Here is a 21648-nt window from a genome sequence, read left to right as displayed (position 1 = left end):
GTGTACCCTGCCTTGTGCCCGATGCTCCCTGGGATAGGCTCCAGGCTCCCCTGTGATCCTGAAAAGGAGTAAGTGGTTGAAGATGGATGGATGTACATAGGAAACTATAGCAAAGCTATTTTTAACTTAGGTAGTGTTGGTCTATCTCTGTTAATTTTAGTGACCATAATTAAGTGCTACTATCTAAGGGGACTAAACAAAGTACTTTTTAGATAAAAGGCCAAGCATGGGCGGCCATCTGAATAGTATTAGTCAATTACCTCTGTCTACCAATCAAGACTGGTCAGTTTGTGACTGTGAGATCCACGTACATGGCTCCAGACTCTGAGTGACATTGAATCGGAATGAAGGAACACAATCTAAATTATGGACTTAACTAGAATTAATTAAATGTAAAAGATCAAAAGTGTTTACAAACTCATGATCTACAAATAACTAGGAAATAAATACAACACTGAGGATTTTTTTTACATTTGGAGTCAGATTTAATTTAAGACAGAATCAGACAGTAGTGGAATAACAAATGTAATAATATAAATGTATCCACTTCACTTTGAGAAGACAGAAAAACGCAGGAATCCTTCCACCATGTCATTAGATACTGTCGTTGGACCAGTGAGTGGACCTCTACAAAATAAAGGGCTGTGTGTACTGACGAGGGCTGGACCTTTCCACACAGCATAAAAGAAATCTCACTTTCTGCAAAATTAAAAAATATATATTTTACTGAATAACAGTGTAACAATATATAAAAGTATGATACAACTCGAAAAAGACCAAATGGGCACATCACCTTCTGACCTTCATGTATCGACACTGCAATTTACCCTCCTTCAAAAAAAAGGGGAAAAAAGGAATTTCTAGCATTACAAAAGTTTATGTATGTCAGTGCAGTGTGTGTTCACCCTTTTGGGGTACAATGTTTCATCCAATTTGGCATCTTAATACTTGTAGTGACCGTTAAAGAGGAGATTTACCTGTATAAGTTTATGCAGTGTAATGTTTTGGCAGCGGATTGAGAGTTTCCAGTTCTTGCTTTTTTCCCTCCCTGAAAATTTCTCAAAGTCACCTGGTGTGAACCACATGCACTGGGACAAAATACACTCCTTTCCTGTAGGAACAAAACTTTATTTGAATTCCAATTTAACAAAACAAACTATACTGACAAACTCCTTCTGACACCACTCAACTTTATTTCTATATGAGAATGAAGAGTATGACTATGTGGCTTTTTTCGTTAAAAACATAACAGCTTTTGTTTTTGGCCCTTCAAGGGCTCATCAATAATGTTGTAAGTTACAGTGGATCCTCATGGTTTAGGACTTCCTTAGTAACGTTTTCTTTCAGGAAGGTAATAAATAAAGTTCACTTAGAAAAACTCTTAGTGGTAAGATAACATCTTTTTTGCTATCGACCTTCCACCTACACTGTAAAGAATTGCTGTAAATTTTACAACCTGGGTTTGCCTGTAAAGTAGCGTGAAATGTACAGTAAACATCTGTAAAACATATTTATAGTAAAGTATTGTCATATATTTTAAAATAAATCATATTACAGTATATTTATCTGATGCAGGATACAACTGACCTGAAGGTTGAGGTTATGCTCAAGGATGCGACCATGATGCTGCTGGGATTTGAACACACAACCTTCTGATTTGTAACTCAAAGCCTTAAACACTGAACCATCACAACCAGCTCAACTAGCTTACTGTGAATTGATTCAACTGCTTCTACCACTGAATTAACTCCACCAAAAGATTGCATTGAATCAACGCAGGCTCGTTGCACTAGTACTGGTGGCACAATTGTTAAAGCTTTGGGTTGTAGGTCAGAAGGTTGTGTGTTCAAATTCCAGCACTGCCAGATGGCAATGGTTGGGTCCTTGAGCAAAACTCTTAATCTTCAGTTCAGTCGTATTCTGCATCAGCCAAGTGAACAAATGTATTGTATGTTGTGTTGTTTTATATTATGTAAGATTGTACAGCTCCATCCTTTTTATGTACCTCTTATCCTTACTGGGTCATGTAGCCTATCCCAGGGTGATAAGGGCACAAGGCAGGGGACACACCAGACGATGGTGCCAATCGATCATAGGGCACAATCACACACACATTCACACACCCATTCATACACTATGGACACTTCAGTCAGCCTACAATGCATGTGCTTGGACCAGGGGAGGAAAGCAGAGTACCTGGAGCAAACCCCCAAAGCACGGGGATAACATGCAAACTCTGCACACACAAGGCCACGGTGGGAATCAAACCCTTAAACCTGAAGGTGTGAGGTAAACGTGCTAACCACTAAGCCACTGTGCCTTTTGTACAGTTGTTTACTGTAATTTTTACGATACTTTACTGACAACCCAGGTAGCCAATAAATTACTGTAAAATGTACAATATTTTTTTACAGTGCATTATCCAGATTTCCTCATTCCACATTTTACAGTACTAATGATGACCATGATATCAAACAAAATTACTGTATTTACATCTATACTCTTCTTAATGGCAGTATTTCCTTAGTTTATCATATATGTTATTATTTTGTTATTTTGCTGTTTATCATTCAACAAGGGAAACAAAAAATACATAAATGAAACAAAAATAATACCAGGATATTTCCACAGTGTCAGCTGGTGGTCTATTACTTTTATGTGCCATTAAAGAAATGTTAGATCAAGTGTTACACCATGTATAATAGCATGACATAAGAAATATTTCTTAAAGATTTTTCGATCAATGAGAGTTTACAGAACATGTGAAACAATAACTATCAGGATAATGTTTAATGATGTGTAAATAAAGGTGTACCTCGAGCAAGCTTGTCTTTATACAATGTGCCTTTTTTCAATCCGCAGGTAACAGGAAGTTCTCCTTTCTCTAAAAGTTGGGCTAAAAGGAAGAATGTCATGTCACTACTGGCTTCTGCCTTAAAGTCCATTTCCCAGAATGCCCCACCACAGCACAGCATGCAACCAAATCAATTTACAGGTCACCTTCCACTTTTGAATAACCTGGACATGCAAACACTCTTGGAATTGTGTTTTGGATTATTTGCCTGGTTTTTAAATAAAATCTGCATCCAACTTCACCAGTTCTGTGACATGCATGAAACGGCAGTAAAAATGTTTTAACATTGTTTCCTGTTCGTCCAAAACCAATTTTTTATATTTTATTTTTAATTTGGTCTTGATTGTGCTTTTTTTTAAAGGTAGTTGATAGTGATGCTGTATATTAAAGAACTACAAATTATTCATGTGTTTGATTTATGATTTTTAATTCAAATAAAAGATGAGCTTACAAAATAATGACAAAAGGTTTTAACCCATAAATTTTTAAACCTCAAAACACATTGTAATATTAACTCAGTGTCTACATTTAATGTTTAATCATTCATTTTCTAAAATGATCTTTCGGTGAAACTCCAATTATTGTCCTTATTCTTAGATTAAAGAAATTCTAAATCATTAATTAAACAGCACATTTCTACTGACTTACAGAGTGTGGGCTTCACGGCTGGTTTCTTTTGGCTGGACACAGAGGAAGGACCTCGTTCCTCCTTATGTGTCTCTTCACCACTTTTCTTTGTTGCACCTTTCTTTTGCTCTTGCTTCTTTTCCTTTCTCTCAACTTTCATATTATTTCTTGGTTCATATGCCTTGGGAAGCTTCTTAGGAATCCTAAAGAAACCTAAAACAGGAGACTCTGTCATTTAAGATCATAATTAACATGAAATAAAGCACTCAAGCAACTACAACAGAGTTCATTTAAACAGCACATTTCTACTGACTTACAGTGTGGGGGCTTCATGGCTGGTTTCTTTTGGCTGGACAAAGAAGAAGGGCCTCGTTCCTCCTCATCTGTCTCTTCACCACATTTCTTTCTCTTTATTGCACCCTTCTTTTGCTCTTGCTTCTTTTCCTTTCTCTGAACTTCTGTATTAATGGTTGGTCTCTCTGCTTTGATACACCTTGCAGAAATCCTAAAGGAATCTAAAACAAGAGACTCTGTCATTTAAGATCATATTCAGAATGAAGAAAAAAAGTGCTCACGTAACTACAACTGACATAATAATTCATATCCAATCATCCAACATTTGTTGAGTGAAAAAAAGTGGAAATACAACTCTGAAAATATAACAAAATAAATTTGCACGGAAAGGTGAAGAAATGGAATGACTGACCATCAAGAAGTCTTTTTTGGAGCACACGGAGTCTGGGATATTTCTGCAGGATGTGATCCTGAAACACACAACTCCAAAACAATTTCACACAGTGTCCTTGTTTATTCTCCACCCAGTCCAAAATCTCATACACACCTTTCTGTTTTCTCTCCTTATTTTTCATTCTAATTACTTTCTGAGAGCAAGAGAGAGAGGGAGAGAGAGAGAGAGAGAGAACACACTCAGAACCCCCATTTATCAGTGGTGTGCATGTGTGTAAGTGATGTGAACAGAAGGTAAAAGCACAATGTGGGATTTATTAAAACGAACGTTTACTTATGTACAGTATGTGTATATATAGGCACAGCTTTGAGCATGTGTACCCAAATACCTGTGCAAATGCAGTGGTGGCACTTTATTTATTCACCAGAAGCTGAATTTTAACTAATTTTATTAATCCCAAAGATTTTCATTCCATAATACGCAATTATGTGCAGGATTATAGTTTTACATTCTTTAAAAGAAAGACAACTTAATAGGCCTACTCCCTCCACTGTACTGTATCAACATAGAAATACTTCCTTTAGGAAAATGTTTCTTTTGTTTGCACGTTTCCTGGTGGCACTAAGAAAAAGTCCTGGCTGCTGTCCCCTCAGATTTACCTCAAAGCACTGACACTGAGGCTTCTTTCAGAAATGTTAAAAAATAAAGTAAAGTATACGATGTAAAAAAGCATATATTCAGTGAAGGTGAGTGTGTGGGAATCCCAGTCATGTGTGCTAATGCTCTTACACTGAGTACTACAATTTATTTATCAAACGCACAAACAGTGTTTCAGTTTCACTTCCTGTCAGCTGTCATGTGATACCATCAGACCCAATAATAAACACTGATCAACTGTAACATCGACTTTCAATTCACAAAATCAATTCCTTCCTCAAATGGAGGCATGGTGTAAAGTATTATGATCTCTTACCTGGTAGAGATCCTCAGGTACCAGGTCATGGTCTCGGAGCTGGCTGAGGAAGGTGAGTGGTTCCTCTATACAAGAGGAGATCTCTGTCTTCTTGTGGTGAAGAAATCTGATCAACTCCTCATCTGATATAAGAAAATCCATTCGGCCTGTTTAACCGTCAAAACAAATCGCTTTTCTTAATGTCAGACTCTAGCTTCGTGATCTTGAGTAGAATTGAGTGCTGACTGAGGATTTGTTGTGCTCGAGAAACCCTGAAACACGCCCGCAATCACATGACATCCAGTAGTATAGCCAGTGACAGGGAAACGGCATCATTTGGGTGTATGAGCCACACCTTGGTTATTTGTGTAAATGGAAACCTGGATACAGAACAAAATGAATTGTTCTAATAATGATATAAAATTTTAATTGATCAAAACCCCTAACAATTATATATATGTATATATAATTATTAATACAGGTGAATCTCAAAAAATTTGAATATCGAGGATCTAATTCATAATTCCTTAATTTAATTTTAAAAAAGTGGAACTTTCATATATTCTAGATTCATTACACATAAAGTGAAATATTTCAAGCCTTTTGCTTGTTTGTTTTAATCTCGATGATTCTGGCTTCCAGCTCACGGAAATCAAAAATCCACTATCTCAAAATATTAGAATGAAGAATTTATAATACAGAAATGTCGACCTGATGAAAAGTACAGTATCTCACAAAAGTGAGTACACCCCCGCACATTTTTGTAAATATTTGATGATATCTTTTCATGTGACAACACTGAAGAAATTACACTTTTCTACAGTGTAAAGTAATGAGTGTACAGCTTGTGTAACAGTGTAAATTTGCTGTCCCCTCAAAATAACTCAACACACAGCCATTAATGTCTAAACCACTGGCAACAAAAATGAATACATTAAGAGCCTGATTTCAATCGAGCTAAAGCATTAATTCACATTTTTTTAAATGCCATGTAAGCTCTTTAGTCCGACTGAAATCGTACTGAAATTGAACTTCCGAAATCGGACTTGTAGTACTACTTCATCCAGCATGTATACACTTTAATCGAACCGTTCTGTTGGTCAGCGAATAATCCACACATGACTCAGTTTACAGTTCTTTAGTCACACAGTACTGTACAGCCATTTTTGCTTTTTGTTAGTGTTGGATGGATGGGGACAAAGTGGACTTTAATTACTATATTTTGATATAATTTAAGTAAGTCATATTAGATCAGTCTCTAACACAAGTTATGAGACAGGTTTGCCTTGACCAAAAATAACCTTATTTCTATAGATTTTTCACTCATTGTTTCTCTAAAATATACATGACTAGAAAGATATTTTGGTGACTTTTATTTATGTATGATTAACAGGTTTATCTGGATATTATCATCCTTCCTGTGGATTACAACTTCCCTTTGTTTCTCAGTTTAGAACATCCTCTTTGTCATGAAATGGAGGCAGAGACGGAAGCAAGTACGGGCAGGCAGATATAATAACAATCCAAAGGGTAAGGCAAAATCTGTGGTCAATAAACAGGCAGAGGTTGGACGATCAGGCAAACAGACAAAACTAGGCAAGGCAGAGAATCGAGGTCAAGAACGTAAACAATGGTCAAATATCACTTTGGCAAAACACGAGTATAAGGCTTGGATAACAGCAGTGACAAGTCAGCTGAATGTTTACTTCGCATAGTCTGAGTGTTCAAAAAGTGTTTTAAATACTGTGTATGTGCTGTCTGTGAGATTGGCTACAGGTGTGTATAGGTAGTATTCTGGCGAAGGCAAGCGTGTGCGTGTGTGGGGAGTGTGGTCCTCAGTGGCCATGTTTGTAGTTAGTGGTGCCTCCTGGGAAATGGAGTTGCTGGTTTGCTGTGATATGACAGACTTCTGTTTTTGTTCTGTGTTACTTGGCCGAGTTTACAGCTCAGATTTGTTCCTTCTCCGTCATTTTATCTATTCAGTCTGTTATTGCTGTATCAATAAATTTTCCCACTGTTCATCATCATCATCATCATCATCATCATCATCATCATCATCTGTGTGTAGTTCACTACGTAACAGTTATGAAGTGTCATATCTGTCCTGAGGGGGTCTGTGAATTTATTATTATTATTATTATTATTATTATTATTATTATTATTATTATTATTTTGGTGCAATTAAAGGCATCCCTGTCTATAAAAAAATTGAGAGCCCCCGCTGTACATAGTGTGTGTATATATATATATATCATGCTGCATTTTGCAAAAAACAGTCCTTTTTTCTGACAAAGTGTGTTGCACCAATCACTAAATCTAAGCCATTTAATTGATAATTGTCACGTATCGTGACGGAGCGGAGATAGGACGGATGCAAGTGCAGTATGAACAGTGTTTATTTTAAAGGAGAGACAGGCAGACAAATACAAAACATGATCCATAAACGTAATCCACAACAGGCGAAGGTCAGGCGATCGGCAAACAGGCAAACAGGGTTAAACATGAATCAAGGTCGTGGTCACGGAAAACAAGGTCGATAAACAAAACGAGAAACATGAACTATGACGAGGAACTGGGAGCGGATAATCCAGCGTGAACTAACTCTAAACATGGAACGTGACTATGACTACTAAACGAACTAATCTAACTCTACGATAATCTTCCGCGTTGTGTGCTGGGAGGCGCGCGGTATATATGTGGACATGATCAACATCTAAACTGCTAGCAGCTTAGGGCAATACAGACACACGTGAAATCCCAGCCAATGACAGAACAGGGAGGAGACATGACAGAAACATAAACAAAACACACGTGTCCAGATGTCACTACTGTCAACTGGAAAAGCAGGCGCTTAGAGCACGCTGCTTCAAGGGGGAATCATGACAGAACCCCCCCCCACAAGTGCCATGAGTCATCCCATTTCATTGGTGGCCCCCGCCCCCTGGGCTGAATGTCCCAAGCAGAGCCAGGAAACCTCACGGAGTTCTTGGCGGCGCAGGGAAGCGGAGCGACGTCCCTGGCTGAACAGGGAGGTAGAGTAATGACCACAGCCGGGCAGACAGGCTGAGTGACATCCTCAGCGGAGCATGAAAGCGGAGTGACGTCCTTGGTGGAGCAGGACGGCGGAGTGACGTCCTCGGCGGAGCAGGACTGCGGAGCAACGTCTCTGGCTGAACAGGGAGGCAGAGTAATGACCACAGCTGGGCTGACAGACTGAGCAAAGTCCTCGGCGGAGCATGAAAGCGGAGCGAAGACCACAGCCGGGCAGGCAGGCTGAGCAAAGTCCTCGGTGGAGCATGAAGGCAGAGCAACGTCCTCCGCTGAACAGGGAAACAGAGTGCTGTACTCAGCAGAGCAGGGAAGCAGGGCGACATCCTCATTGGAGCATGAAAGCGGAACGACGTCCCCAGCTGAACAGGCAGGCAGAGCGACAACCACAGCCGGGCAGACAGGCTGAGCAAAGTCCTCAGCGGAGCATGAAGGCAGAGCGACGTCCTCGGCGGAGCAGGAAAGTGCAGTGAAGTCCCCTGTAAGGCCAGAGAGAGGAGCGTGGGTCCCCTCGAAGCAGGAGGGGGGAACGATGTTCGCCATGGAGCAGGAAGGCTGAGCGACGACCTCAGCCGAGCAGGGAGACTGAATGACGACCTCAGCTGAGCATGAAAGCGGAGCGACATTCACAGCAGGGCAGGTGGGCTGAGCGAAGTCCTCAGTGGAGCATGAAGGCAGAGCGACATCCTCGGCGGAGCAGGAAAGGAGAGCAACGTCCTCGGCTGAACAGGGAAACAGAGCGCTGTACTCAGCAGAGCAGGGAAGCAGGGCGACGTCCTCGTCGGAGCATGAAAGTGGAGCGATGTCCCCGGCTAAACTGGAAGGCAGAGCGACGTCCTCGGCTGAACAGGAAGGCAGAGCAACATCCTCGGCTGAGCAGGAAGGCAGAGCGACGTACTCAGCGGAGCCTGCAAGCTGAACTTGGCTGGTCATGTCAGCTGACTGGGATGTGAGCAGAGCTTGGTTGGCCGTATCAGTAAACTTGGGTGTAAGCAGAACGTGGTCGGCCATGTCAGTAGACTTGGGCGTGAGCAGAACTTGGTTGTTAGGCTTAGATATTAGCGGAACTTGGTCAACTGGATCAGCAGGCTTGGGTGTGACATCAGGAACTTGAGACTTGACTTGGACTTCAGAGACTGGAGACTTGACTTGGACCTCAGGGACTTGAGACTTGACTTGGATTTCAGAGACTTGAGACTTGAATTGGACTTCAGAGACTGGAGACTTGACTTGGACCTCAGGGACTTGAGACTTGACTTGGATTTCAGAGACTTGAGACTTGACTTGGATTTCATAGACTTGAGACTTGACTTGGACTTCAGAGACTGGAGACTCGACTTTGACTTGGACCTCAGGGACTTGAGACTTGACTTGGATTTCAGAGACTTGGGACTTGACTTGGACTTCAGAGACTGGAGACTGGATTTGGACTTGGACCTCAGGGTTGAGCTCTGGTGCGGGAGCCTCCCTGTTGACCTCTAGCTGGATCTCGGCAGGTGAGCCCACCTCGTGGGTCTCAGGTTCGAGCTCTGAGGTCGCCAGGTTAACCTCCGGCTGGGGCCCTGATGCTAGGGCCGCCCTGTTGACCTCTAGCTGGAGCTCGGCAGGTGAGCCCACCTCGTGGGTCTCAGGTTCGAGCTCAGAGGTCGCCAGATTAACCTCCGGCTGGGGCTGTGCATGAGTTTGCCTGTAGTAGTGGGTAAATGGCAGGGCAGGTTTGCCTGCCAGACTTACCCCCCCAAAAAGTTGTTCTAGCTCGACCCTCGCCTCCGGACTCCCGAACCGCATCATGAACTCCCCCACAAACTGTTCTACACTGTCCAGGTTCCTACAGTGCTTATCCAGTTGGAGCTGCACCCACTGACGGGCCGGTCTAAAGAACCGGGACCACATGAATCGGAGCCATTGCTTCTCCTCTGGCTGAGGGTCTAACACGCTGGAGAAATAGAATTGACCGTCTACCAGAAAATATTCTGGGGTACAAAAAAATCCATCAAATGGATCAGGAAGCTCCATAAATGTCCATTGTGGGAATTGGACTGAATCCATAGCGGGGACGGTTGGCATCGACTTCCGGGTTCTGCGTTTTCTCCATTCTCCTGCTGCATCCATGTTTTGGCGGAAGATTCTGTCACGTATCGTGACCACTGTCACCACCAGCTCGCTCAATAGGGATAAATCCACACACTTAAAATCTGTATCCTGTCTTTATATATTTCTGTAAAACGGCTTTGAGACAATGACCATTGTAAAAAGCACTAAACAAATACGATTGAATTGAATTGAATTGAACTTACGGGGATTGGGCTTCTTCTGGCTGGAGCTGGACACAGAACAAGGGCCTTCTGGCTCCAGCCAGAAGTAGCCCAAGCCCCGTAAGTTCAATTCAATTCAATTAAATTGTAAAAAGCACTAAACAAATACAATTGAATTGAATTGAATTGAACTTACGGGGCTTGGCCTTCTTCTGGCTGGAGCTGGACACAGAACAAGGGCCTGCATCCTCCGCTTCTGTTTCATCAACACTTTTCTTTCTCTTTGCCCCATGCTTTTTTTTCTCTGCCTTCTTTTCCTTATTTCCTGTCAGTTTCTTTGCATTGGGTAACTTTTCATTAATCCTGAGAGATCCTTTAACCAGAGACACTGTGTACTTCAGGATATGATTCAGAATAAAGCAAAAAACTTATTTCAAAACTCTTGAAATTAAAACTTATTTCAATACTTAAAGTACATTTAAAAAGTACTTAAAAAGCTCAATTTAACCATAACAGTCATATGAATTCATATAATTTAATAATAAACACACGGGGGAAATAAAACTGGAGTGACTGACCTAAGCTGGTCTGGAGTGAGCGCAGAAAAGGATATTTCTGAAGGATGTGATCCTGAGACACACACCTCCAAAACTGCTTTATACACCGCCTCCCTGCTTCTCCACCCAGTCCAAAATCTCATACACACCTTTCTGCCTTCTGTTCTTACTTTTCATCTTTATTTGTTTCTGCAGAGAGAGAGAGAGAGACAGAGAGAGAGAGACAGAGAGAGAGAGACAGAGAGAGAGAGACAGAGAGAGAGACACAGAGAGAGAGACAGAGAGAGAGACAGAGAGAGAGAGACAGAGAGAGAGAGACAGAGAGAGAGAGACAGAGAGAGAGAGACAGAGAGAGAGAGACAGAGAGAGAGAGACAGAGAGAGAGAGACAGAGAGAGAGAGACAGAGAGAGAGAGACAGAGAGAGAGAGACAGAGAGAGAGAGACAGAGAGAGAGAGACTGGTAACGTGTTCCATCCATCACAATCCATCACTATCTTCAAAAAATGGCCAAAGACCCACCTCTTCTGTGAATGCTTAAATGGCCAATCACTATTCACCTCTGTAAATGTACTAATCACTGATCAATGCTGTAATATGACCTATCACTGATCACCTCTGTAAATGTACTAATCACTGATCAATGCTGTAAAATGACATTACTGATCACAGGTAATCACAGACCATTAATGTTGTATTCTATTCCATTATATTCTGATCCAGCCCAAGCCTATCAAAGCTCTATTTTATTCTATGTTGTTTTAGTCTACTCCATCTAAGTGCTATTATATTCAATAGTGGCAAAAACTTATACAAGCAATTAAAGATCAAAACCATGCTATGAAGTGAAACTATGAAGTGAAATGTTATATTATTCATTTCATTTTGCATTCAGGCTACACATAGACAGACAAGGTGTGTCTGCCATGTACAAGGGGCGTAACTCTCTCACAGGTTCATTTTACAGAGATTCTTTCCGGTTGCACAACTCTTTCAGGTTTTTTCGACAACAGTCAACGCCCTGTTCAGGATACCGGAGAATTGTTTTACCTGCATAAAAAGTAAGTAATTAGAACAAATGGTCTTTTCTGTTGATTAATGTGCTTTATTGTACATTTAATAACTCAGAAAAAAATGTCATTTTGTTGTACAGAGTAGAATGATGTGCAGCGACCGAATATCTATTCAGTTGGATTTAACACCGCTGGAGGAGCTGATTAAGTTTTTCTGCTTGAACAAGGCGCAAATTTCTTGCATAGATGAACCGCTCACCTTCCTCAACCAGCTCCGAGATCGCAGTCTTGTACCTGCTGAACTCTACCAGGCAAGACAGCAAGAAAAATAGCATTCTGGCATTTGAAGAGCTTTTTTCTTTACACTTGAAATAAGGAAATGGATTGGCTTGACTTTTTCAATCACACCTATAGGGTATAAACGTATTTTACTGCCCAGTGCTTGATCAGTGTTTGATCACTGTTTGTTAACAGTGGTGGCTCTGTGGTTAAGACATTGGGCTATTGATTGGAAGGTCATGTGTTCAAACCGCAGCACCACCAAGCCACCACAGTTGGGCCCTTGAGCAAGGCCCTAACCCCTAATTGCTCAGATGTATAAATGTAAATTGCTCTGGATGAAGGTGTCTGCCAAATGCCATAATTGTAGTGACTTTAATAATAACAATTAAAGTGCACAAACTGTACAATTCACAGGAATTGTAAAAGTTTGTGCCAAAAGAAAGTATGACATCCGGGATCGGCAGGGTGTCATGCAGAAATCTAAACAATCGTTTGTTATGTTGTATACAACATTTATGTTTAAATGTTCAAAAAATTTACCCAGAAGGACTAGAAGATTCTCTCTCTCTCTCTCTCTCTCTCTCTCTGTCTCTCTGTCTCTCTCTCTCTCTCTCTCTGCAGAAGGCAATAAAAATGAGAAATAAGGATAGGAGACAGGGTGTTGTGTATCAGATTTTGGATTGGCTGGAGAAGCAGGGAGGGCAGAGTGTGAAGATGTTTTGGAGATCTGTGTTTCAGGATCACATTGTGCAGAGATATCCTGCTCTGCGCACGCTCCAAACCAGCTTTCTGGATGGTCAGTCACTCCATTTGTTTTATTTCCCCTTTCTTTATTAACTGTTAAATGATAGGATTTCGGATGACTCTTGTGGTTAAGCAAGTGTCTTTTTACTTTATTGTTTTCTTGAATTCTTTGTGTCTCTTGTTCAAGGATCTTTCAGGTCTCATGAAAATCTGACCAATGTAGAGAAACCGATAGGATGTGAGGAAAAGGAAACAGAGCTAGAGAGGCCTGGAACAAAGAGAAAGAAAGGCATTGATGAGACAGAGGAGGAGGAAGAAAGCCCTTCTTCTGTGTCCAGCTCTGGCCAGAAGAGACCTGCCATGAATCCTACATTCGGTGAGTCTATGGCGAAGTGATAGGGATAGACACTGGGCTGAATAAGCTTTTGTTTACAAATTTAAGACAAGTTTAAGATTTTTTCATTATATTGTGATTTAATAATAATTTAAGTATCAATCAAACCTAAAGCATGATTTAAATAAGGGGGATTGGTAAATTCAATAATAATAAATATTATCCATCTAGAAATTGTGAGATCGTGGTCATCTTTACCCATTAGGAAATCTTACTGTAACAGCTATGAGGCTGTAGGATAGAGTCTCATTAATGCTTTAGTGGCACTGTAATGAGATACATTACAAATGCATGTTTAATAAGTACACCAGCCTAAAGTCTAGTTCACACTGCACAACTCTCAACGTGGGCAGTTCATTGTGCTGTTCAATAAAAGCACAACAAACTCTACAAATTGCATCACAAATTTTTTAAATGCAAAATCAAGCATTATTGAACACAACAATCACAAATAAATTCGGCAAAATCCTGTTTGGACTGATGATTCACCCGAGTACTAACTCCCCAAAACCTGCTCTGACTTTACCACACTGAGCTGAGCAACATCACTGGTGTGACTTCTCTTGATCCTTTTCTCCAAAAGCTTAAGTTAAATGAATAACATAAAATATTTCTAATATGAATTATTTTAGGGAGAAAAGAAGTAGGCAGTTTAGAAAGCAGGGTAGAAAGAAGACATGATGCATAAAGTTCAAGTGTAATAGACAAGCACAGTTTAATGTGTTTACCAAAAAGTGAGTGGTATTTGTTTATTTTATAACGATTGGTCTCATCATCACAGGCTTAGTTAGAAACTGGACATAAATGTAATTAATATCTGTATTTTTGCTCAAGCTGAATTGCAAACTTTGTGTTGTTCTGCTGTACTATGATTTGTTATTTTCTCATTTCACAGTGGAGTCCACTGGTTACAATCCCCAGTCCAGGAGAACCCCATGTCCTAATAACCCAGTGAGTCTGAAACCCCTGACCCAACAACCTGATGCAAATAATCTACCAGTCTTGCAAGCCAGGCTTCTTCAACAACTTTTTAAATACATGATGCCATTAAAACATCTGACCTTTTGCAACAGGTCCAGAATGCAGCTTCAGGATTTGTTTTTCAGTTCTCCAACACCACCCCATTGCTACGTTCCATCCGAGTTAAAACACTCCTACCTAAAGCACTTATCACACCTCGCTCTGCACCATGCTCCCTTCACAGTGTTCAAAAGTTCTTTTTCTTCTGTTGGAAGCCAGTGAATGGGATTGCTCAAACACTAAAAACACAGAGCCAATAAGGCTACAACCTCCAACACTCTAAACATGGACATTAGAGGAAGATTAGACTAAGGTTAGAAATGAATGGAACATGATACAAAGTCTGATACATTCTTTGATTCAGTTGGTGTCATGTTACGTATACCATGACTACATAACAGTGATTTTATGTGTTATATAAACTATATGGCCAAAAGTATGTGGACACCTGACCATCACACCCATATGTGTTTTTCCCAAACTGTTGCTACAAAGTTTGAAGCACAGTACAGAAAGTCTCTGTGTGCTAAAGCATTACAGTTTCCCTTCACTGGAACTAAGAGACCCAAACACTGTTCCAGCATGAGGATGAGACTGTACACAAAGCGAGCTCCATGAAGACATGGTGTGTTAAATGTTAATGTTGGAAGAAGGTGGAAGAACTGGAGTGTCCTGCACAGATCCCTGACCTCAACCCCACTGACCACCTTTGGGATGAACTGGAACTGGAGCCTCCTCGACATCCCAACATCAGCACCTGACCTCATCCTCACTAACACTCTTGTAGCAGAATGATCCCCACAAATCCCCACAGCCATGCCCCAAAATCCCCACAGCCACGCCCCAAAATCTAGTGGAAAGCCTTCCCAGAATGGGACGTTCAACAAGCACATATGTGTGTGATGGTCAGGTGTCTACATACTTTTGGCCATATAGTTTATGAGAATCGTAAAGCCAATATAATGTTATTGACCTATCTTTGAGCTTGGGATTGAGCCTTGTATGGTAGGAGACCAAAGGTGTAACTGTTGGGCATCTGTTACTGTTTGAGTTGGACTGGATTAGTTTAGTCTTCATAATTTTTATAGTTATTATAATAATTGGATATATTTTAAAAGGTGAGTAAAAACTACATATAATCATATAATGCCTCAATGTTCTTATTTTCTGTACCAGCTGGATCAGGCTAACGATGATGCATGCTTCATTTGTAATGAAGAAGGAGTTCTGGTGCACTGTAAAGAATGTCCACGAGCTTTTCACCATCGCTGCCACTTACCAATACCACAGGATGAAACATCTAGGTGAGTAACAGTGAAAACCAGAAAGGGAGAGAGAAACAGGGCACAACATTTTCATTTCAATTCATTTCAAAGAATTTGGTAACGCAGTAATAGAGAAGCTTTCAACCAATGACAGTGCATCCACTGAACCATGCTAATATACAAGTTTTCTATGCTTTGTTGGTTCAGTCTGAATTGGTTTAGCAGTTCCTGCTTGGGATTGTACATTTATTTGGTTCCTAAAAATTGTACTTTAAAATAGGTAAAGAAAATATTGTTTTACTATTGACCACGGACAGTGGTATTTTATTTTATTTTTTTCAATTCTAGTACATCACCTGTCACATTCAAAAAGGAAAACATTAAATAATATACTATCATGGGAAAAACAAAGTACACCATCCTTCAGTTTTGTGTTTTAACTTATCAGGGCCTAAACAGCAATTGTGTGGTCCTCTCCAACTTCTATAAACAAACAAATTAGCTCAGGTGACAACAACAACAAAAAAATTTGTAGTCATTTTTCCCCAAAAAATAAACCAACATTCAGAAAGCAGGTGAAAAAAATAAGTACATCCTATAATTCAGTAACATGTAGAACCCCTTTAGGCAACAATAATTTGAAGTAAAAGTTTTCTGTAAGAGTTTATCAGTCTCTGACATGGTTTTCGAGAAAATTTTGGCCCACTCTCCAGTTCATTGATGTTTGAGGGCATTTGTTTATGCACAGCTCTCTTAAGATCCCAACATAGCATCTCAGTGGTGTTGAGGTCCATTTTCTATTCCAACACCTTGATTTGTTTCTTCTTTAGCCATTTAGATGTCAGTTTGCTGGAGTGCTTGGAATCACTGTCCTGTTCCATGACCAAATTTCAGCCCAGCTTAAGCTGCTGGACAAATGGCCTCATATTTGTCTCAAGAATATTCTGGTATAAAGTGGAGTTCATTATTGTCTCAATGGCCGCAAGTTTCCCAGGTCCCAGGTCCCAGCTGCAAAACAAGCCCAAATCATCACCCCTCCACCCCTCTTGATTTTCACCAAACATGGTGCTGTGCATGATGACCAAACCTCCAAAATGGTCTCATCATCAGTCTGCTAGTAAACAGTGGAGGTTTGTCGTTCTGCTAGTAAACAGTGGAGGTTTGTTGTTCTGTTAGTAAACAGTGGAGGTTTGTCATTCTGCTAGTAAACAGTGGAGGTCTGTCATTCTGCTAGTAAACAGTGGAGGTCTGTCATTCTGCTAGTAAACAGTGGAGGTCTGTGTAAGCCACTCCGGTTAAATTTTTTCAAGATATTTTAATCAATGCACCACCCTAGGAATTATCGTGATGTCATTATAACCTATAGCATAATGTTAACTACTGTATTTCTGATTTGCTCATCATGGTATACCCTCATTCCAGTGTGTGTGTGTGTGTGTGTGTGTGTGTGTGTGTGTGTGTGTGTGTGTGTGTGTGTGTGTGTGTGTGTGCGTGTGGGTGTGTGCAGGGACAACTGGAAGTGCACATTCTGTGTGTTAAAGTCTAACCAGCAACTGCAGATGCAAATGAGAAGGAAAGAAATTTTAAACAGTCCTGTTTCTGAAAACAAGCTGGTACACAGACACACATTCGCACACTTGCATGTACACACACATACAATAGTGCTTGAATGTTTGTGAACCCTTTAGAATTTTCTATAGAGCTGCATAAATATGATCTAAAACATCATCAGATTTTCAGACAAGTCCCTAAAGAAGACAAAGAGAACCCAGTTAAAGAAATGAGACAAAAATGATCCAATATTACATATCTGTGAGTGGCAAAAGTATTCACAAGGGTTCACAAACTTTCAAGCACCACTGTACATACAGAGCTGTGGTTCTGATCATTTGTGTTTTTTTTTTTCCTTCATCAGCACTGTGAGTATTTGCTGTTGTGTATGTACAAGGGAGACCAACTGCACGTGTTTACTGGAAACCCTACAAGAGCAGTAAGAATTTCTTCTTAATATGTCTCATTTGTATTTCAATCCAATTTTTATGATTTGGTCATTGTTCATTTCATTTCACATAGGAAGTGCTAAGTTAGTCTCGACACAGTGTTTATTGTATTAACACATGAAAATGTACAGAATGCAATGAATTAAAGATGAATTTAAGCTTTTATGCTATAGTGCATATAGTCAGTCCCTCCAGGATTTACACTAAATCAATTTCCCAAAATCACAGACCCCCTCAGACTTAATTTATGAAGACAAATGAAGTATTACTGTAGTATATAGTATTAGTAGTAGTAATATTAAAATATTAGGCGCATTATGCAGATGTGTAGAATAATATTGTGTCTATTTATTGCATCCATGGAGCTTTTTATTCCTGAATTTATCACACACAAAACATACTTGTATTCATACAGGATACGGAATGGGGCAGTGTGATTTCAGAGCCCATGTGGCTGGACAAAGTGAGGACCAAGCTGCTGGATCATGAGTACAGAACAGTCGGAGAGTTTGTGTGTGACATCAATCTCATCTTTAAAAACTGCCAAGCTTTGAACAAAGTAAGACACAAATGCAGATTAATTCTATATTATGTATATTTGTTGTTGTGTAATCTTAAATACTTAAATATTTATCACAATAATTTGACACGAAGTCAAAAAACAAAAGTCAAGAAACTCTTAATAGCAAATTACAGCTAGGAGAAAAGGTTAGCACTAGCCTCATTCATTATTTTTAGCACAGCTTTAAAATGTCTCTTGTTTGTGAAAAGTTTTATTTTGTTATTTTTGTACTAGGTGCATAATGATTTGGTAAAAGTCTCCTTTTAAAACAGATAAACCATGAAAGTGCGGGCAAGAAAAAAAGATCAGTTACAAACTTGATAATCTAAAAACCAAATGTGTGTGTGTGTGTGTGTGTGTGTGTGTGTGTGTGTGTGTGTGTGTGTGTGTGTGTGTGTGTGTGTGTGTGTGTGTGTGTGTGTGTGTGTGTGTGTGTGTCTCTCTGCAGGGCAATGAATTTGGTGAAATGGGAGACAAGCTGAACAAGACCTTTGAGAAGGAGTTCCAGAGCATCTTTAAGCTTTAATAACATTTTTCCTCATTTACAAACTTTGGAAAGTTTATATATAGTAACCAAAATTTAATGGTAATATTTTAATACAAGTATAGAGCAATACATTGAAACCAGTCAGGTAACATAATCAGGATGAACCAGGGGACAAGTTAGGACTTAAAAACAACCCAAATTTGGTTATTTTTAACCCAACAACTGGGTAAATATAGGACAGAACACATTTTGGGTTAGAAATTTGGTAGGCTGTTCATTTTAATCCACCAAATGGTTTTTTTTTTGTTTTTTTTACAAAAATGCTGGGTTAATTTTATTTCATATTTTCAGATTTATTTTTACCGTTTGAAAATGTCAAATATATCACATTATTAAAAAAAAGTCATCATGTTATCTCCTTTATTTATACACAAGAAGGTGTTCAGAAATGTATCGCTAGAGCTGCTAAAGACTTGTATAATGTCGGCTTGATGTTGGACGTTCAATATTGGAAGATATGCGGAAATTAAGGGACTGTCTCTAAAGTTACATACGACATTTGTATACACGTTTCTAACTTCAATAGCATTTGAAGGGAATGACTTAAGTTACATCCAAATGTAAAGTGTTCATCTAGGAGTCAGGTATGACGCATACTTTTTAGATTTTTTTTATATTTAACAAAAGAAACTACTAAATCATTATGTAAATTTTATTTGAATTTCACTCCCAAATGGGCTCATACAAATATACCATAATATAAAGCTCAATAGCATTTGAAGGGAATGACGTACAGTAACAAAACCAACTGTAATGTGTTTATCTAGGTGTCAGCTATAATGAACACCTTTTAAATTTCTGTTATTTAACCCTACTATGTATGAACCAAAAAACCTACACAAACTGACATTTTTGGTAACTGAGCACAATTTTTTGAAAACTGTGCATAGGGAACTGTGTACAGTTTGATTTATTTATGTACGTATGTAAATGTAGAATGCCAGTATGTTTTAGAAGATATTGGGCTGTATTCTGTTAGTAACTTCCTAATCAAGTAATTATTCCATATTCTATCAGTAATACAGTAATACTAACTAATCCTTTAATTGCAACATTAGGTCCAAGACTCACAGTCTCCTCATTCACATTTCCTTTAAACAGACACTTTAAACCAGACATTATAGCATCACACACTATACAATATTCTTTAGGAATTATTGGGATATTATACCTTTGAAGAAATTCTACATAGGTATAGAGGTGTCCATTTTCATTACATAACTGTTTAACAAATATAATACCATTTTCAACCTATTTTTGAAAAAACAAAGTTTTATGTTAAAACTTTGTATATCTGTTACTCCAAATTATATGTTTGTTTGGAGAAAAATTATGTTTATACAGTAGATAACCACCCGAGAGAGTAGCACCTGCCTGTGAAAATTACTTAATCTAACTGGAATCTTACTGATTTCAAAGTTGCATCACAACCGGAAAAGCAACCCCACCCATTTTTTCAAAGATTAGATTAGATTAGATTAAATGCAGAATTTTATTTTTGTATTGAAAGCAATGCTTGATCCAGCTATTCCTTAAAATTGTATTCGAAGTGTTGAAAAGTCAAGCACATTTAAACCTCCATTACCAACCGAATTAATTAAGTTACATTTTTTTAATCTAATGGGATCTACTTCTCCAAATAAAACTGAAAAGATTTTTATCTACTTCTTTAATGATGTTATTGGGGACTTCTTGTGAAATAGCAAGATAGAGCAGAAGAGATAACATTCAGTTTTTGATAAAATAATTGTACCATTCATTGACAAGTCTCTCATTAACCATAACTTAAATCTATTTGTAACTTTTTCAACAACAGTTTGAAAATGAAGCTGACCCCTTTCCTTTTGATCTTTATATATTTTGATTCCTAAACAGGTAACGACATTCTTTACAGGGACGCCATTAATGTCAAGAAGCACCACACTGCCAATATTTTGCACAACCTAATTAATTTAAGTAACATTACAGAGACAATGGAAAGCATTACAACCTACTGTAACCCCCAACCTCTCTTCTTGTCACGTTAACTTTGTGAAGAACTTTTGGCCTCAACATTACTGAGCTAGCGAAGTTCCGTTCAATTTATGAAGAAACACAGCTCTAACTCATCCTCCTAATGCTAATTACTACAGCTTGCCTTGTCCAAAACACTTGCTAAATGTAGTTAACATTAATACACTCTCTGTATTACATCATGCTGAATAGCTGTAATGCTATGTTATCATTCAATTTCAAAAAGGGAATGGGAATGTCTAACATTACCGTGAGCTGTATGGTAAACCAGGGGTGCAGAATCTGGTTTACCATATGTAGAACAGTTTTAATAAAACATAAAATCATCCCCCACCCTTTTTTTCATTGGCCATGACCAATTTGTGGATTTTTGATTTCTATATGTGTTTTTACGTGACCTGACGTTGCCATGACAATTGGTCACTCACATCAAGTGTCATGCAGGGGTGCAACTGAAAATTTACTGAGGGGTATGCAAGATCAATGTTGGTGAACTGGTGATGAAATTAAGTGACATTTTATGACTAAATTATGCAGAAATTATATGCAGAAAAGCAATTAATTCCATTAATTAGTTCACACACTTTTTCCTGCTACTGTATATTCTACCCCTAACTCTAACCCCAACAGAAAAAGTCCAACATTTTTATATTAAAAATCCTTCATTTAGTATGTTGTTTTTAAAGCATTTTGTCTTATGAAGACATGAAAGAGTTGCTAAAAACTTCCAAAAATATCATTTTAAAAGTATTTAAAACCACTGTATAAGATATGGTTGATCAGGGTTTTAAAATAATTTAATGCTAAACAAAAGTTAAATACAAATGTT

The 21648-nt window shown here is 39.0% G+C and overlaps 3 protein-coding genes across 7 annotated transcripts in view; 1 reads left to right on the top strand and 2 right to left on the bottom strand.

The window, feature by feature from the left end:
* LOC108272466 (nuclear autoantigen Sp-100) overlaps positions 1–21648 on the bottom strand; it is a 54906-nt gene that overhangs the window by 21282 nt on the left and 11976 nt on the right. The window lies entirely within an intron of this gene.
* LOC108272838 (nuclear body protein SP140-like protein) lies at positions 474–5410 on the bottom strand. 5 transcript variants are annotated; one of them, XM_053684715.1, is made up of 8 exons: positions 5143–5410; positions 4188–4362; positions 3799–3996; positions 3503–3694; positions 2816–2896; positions 978–1111; positions 794–831; positions 474–699 (listed from the first exon to the last, which is right to left on the bottom strand). In XM_053684715.1, the coding sequence occupies exons 1-8, from the start codon at positions 5281–5283 to the stop codon at positions 693–695; spliced, it is 966 nt and encodes a 321-aa protein (XP_053540690.1). In that variant the 5' UTR covers positions 5284–5410; the 3' UTR covers positions 474–692. The 5 variants fall into 5 exon arrangements, with proteins under 5 accessions (XP_053540690.1, XP_053540687.1, XP_053540689.1 ...); XM_053684712.1 differs by having other exon boundaries at positions 802–831; XM_053684714.1 differs by having other exon boundaries at positions 802–831; positions 3799–3960.
* LOC108272835 (E3 ubiquitin-protein ligase TRIM33) lies at positions 11952–19817 on the top strand. The gene is made up of 10 exons (XM_017481623.3): positions 11952–12040; positions 12133–12303; positions 12896–13070; positions 13206–13394; positions 14308–14363; positions 15609–15736; positions 17205–17310; positions 17613–17687; positions 18113–18256; positions 18708–19817. Exons 2-10 carry the CDS (start codon positions 12139–12141, stop codon positions 18783–18785), a joined length of 1116 nt encoding a protein of 371 aa, XP_017337112.1. The 5' UTR covers positions 11952–12040; positions 12133–12138; the 3' UTR covers positions 18786–19817.

This window comes from Ictalurus punctatus, chromosome 12 (assembly GCF_001660625.3).
Source record: "Ictalurus punctatus breed USDA103 chromosome 12, Coco_2.0, whole genome shotgun sequence".
In the NCBI taxonomy this organism is placed as follows: Eukaryota; Metazoa; Chordata; class Actinopteri; order Siluriformes; family Ictaluridae; genus Ictalurus; species Ictalurus punctatus.
The sequence above is the reverse complement of the archived record's forward strand: the minus strand, read 5'-3'. Positions and strand labels throughout refer to the sequence as shown.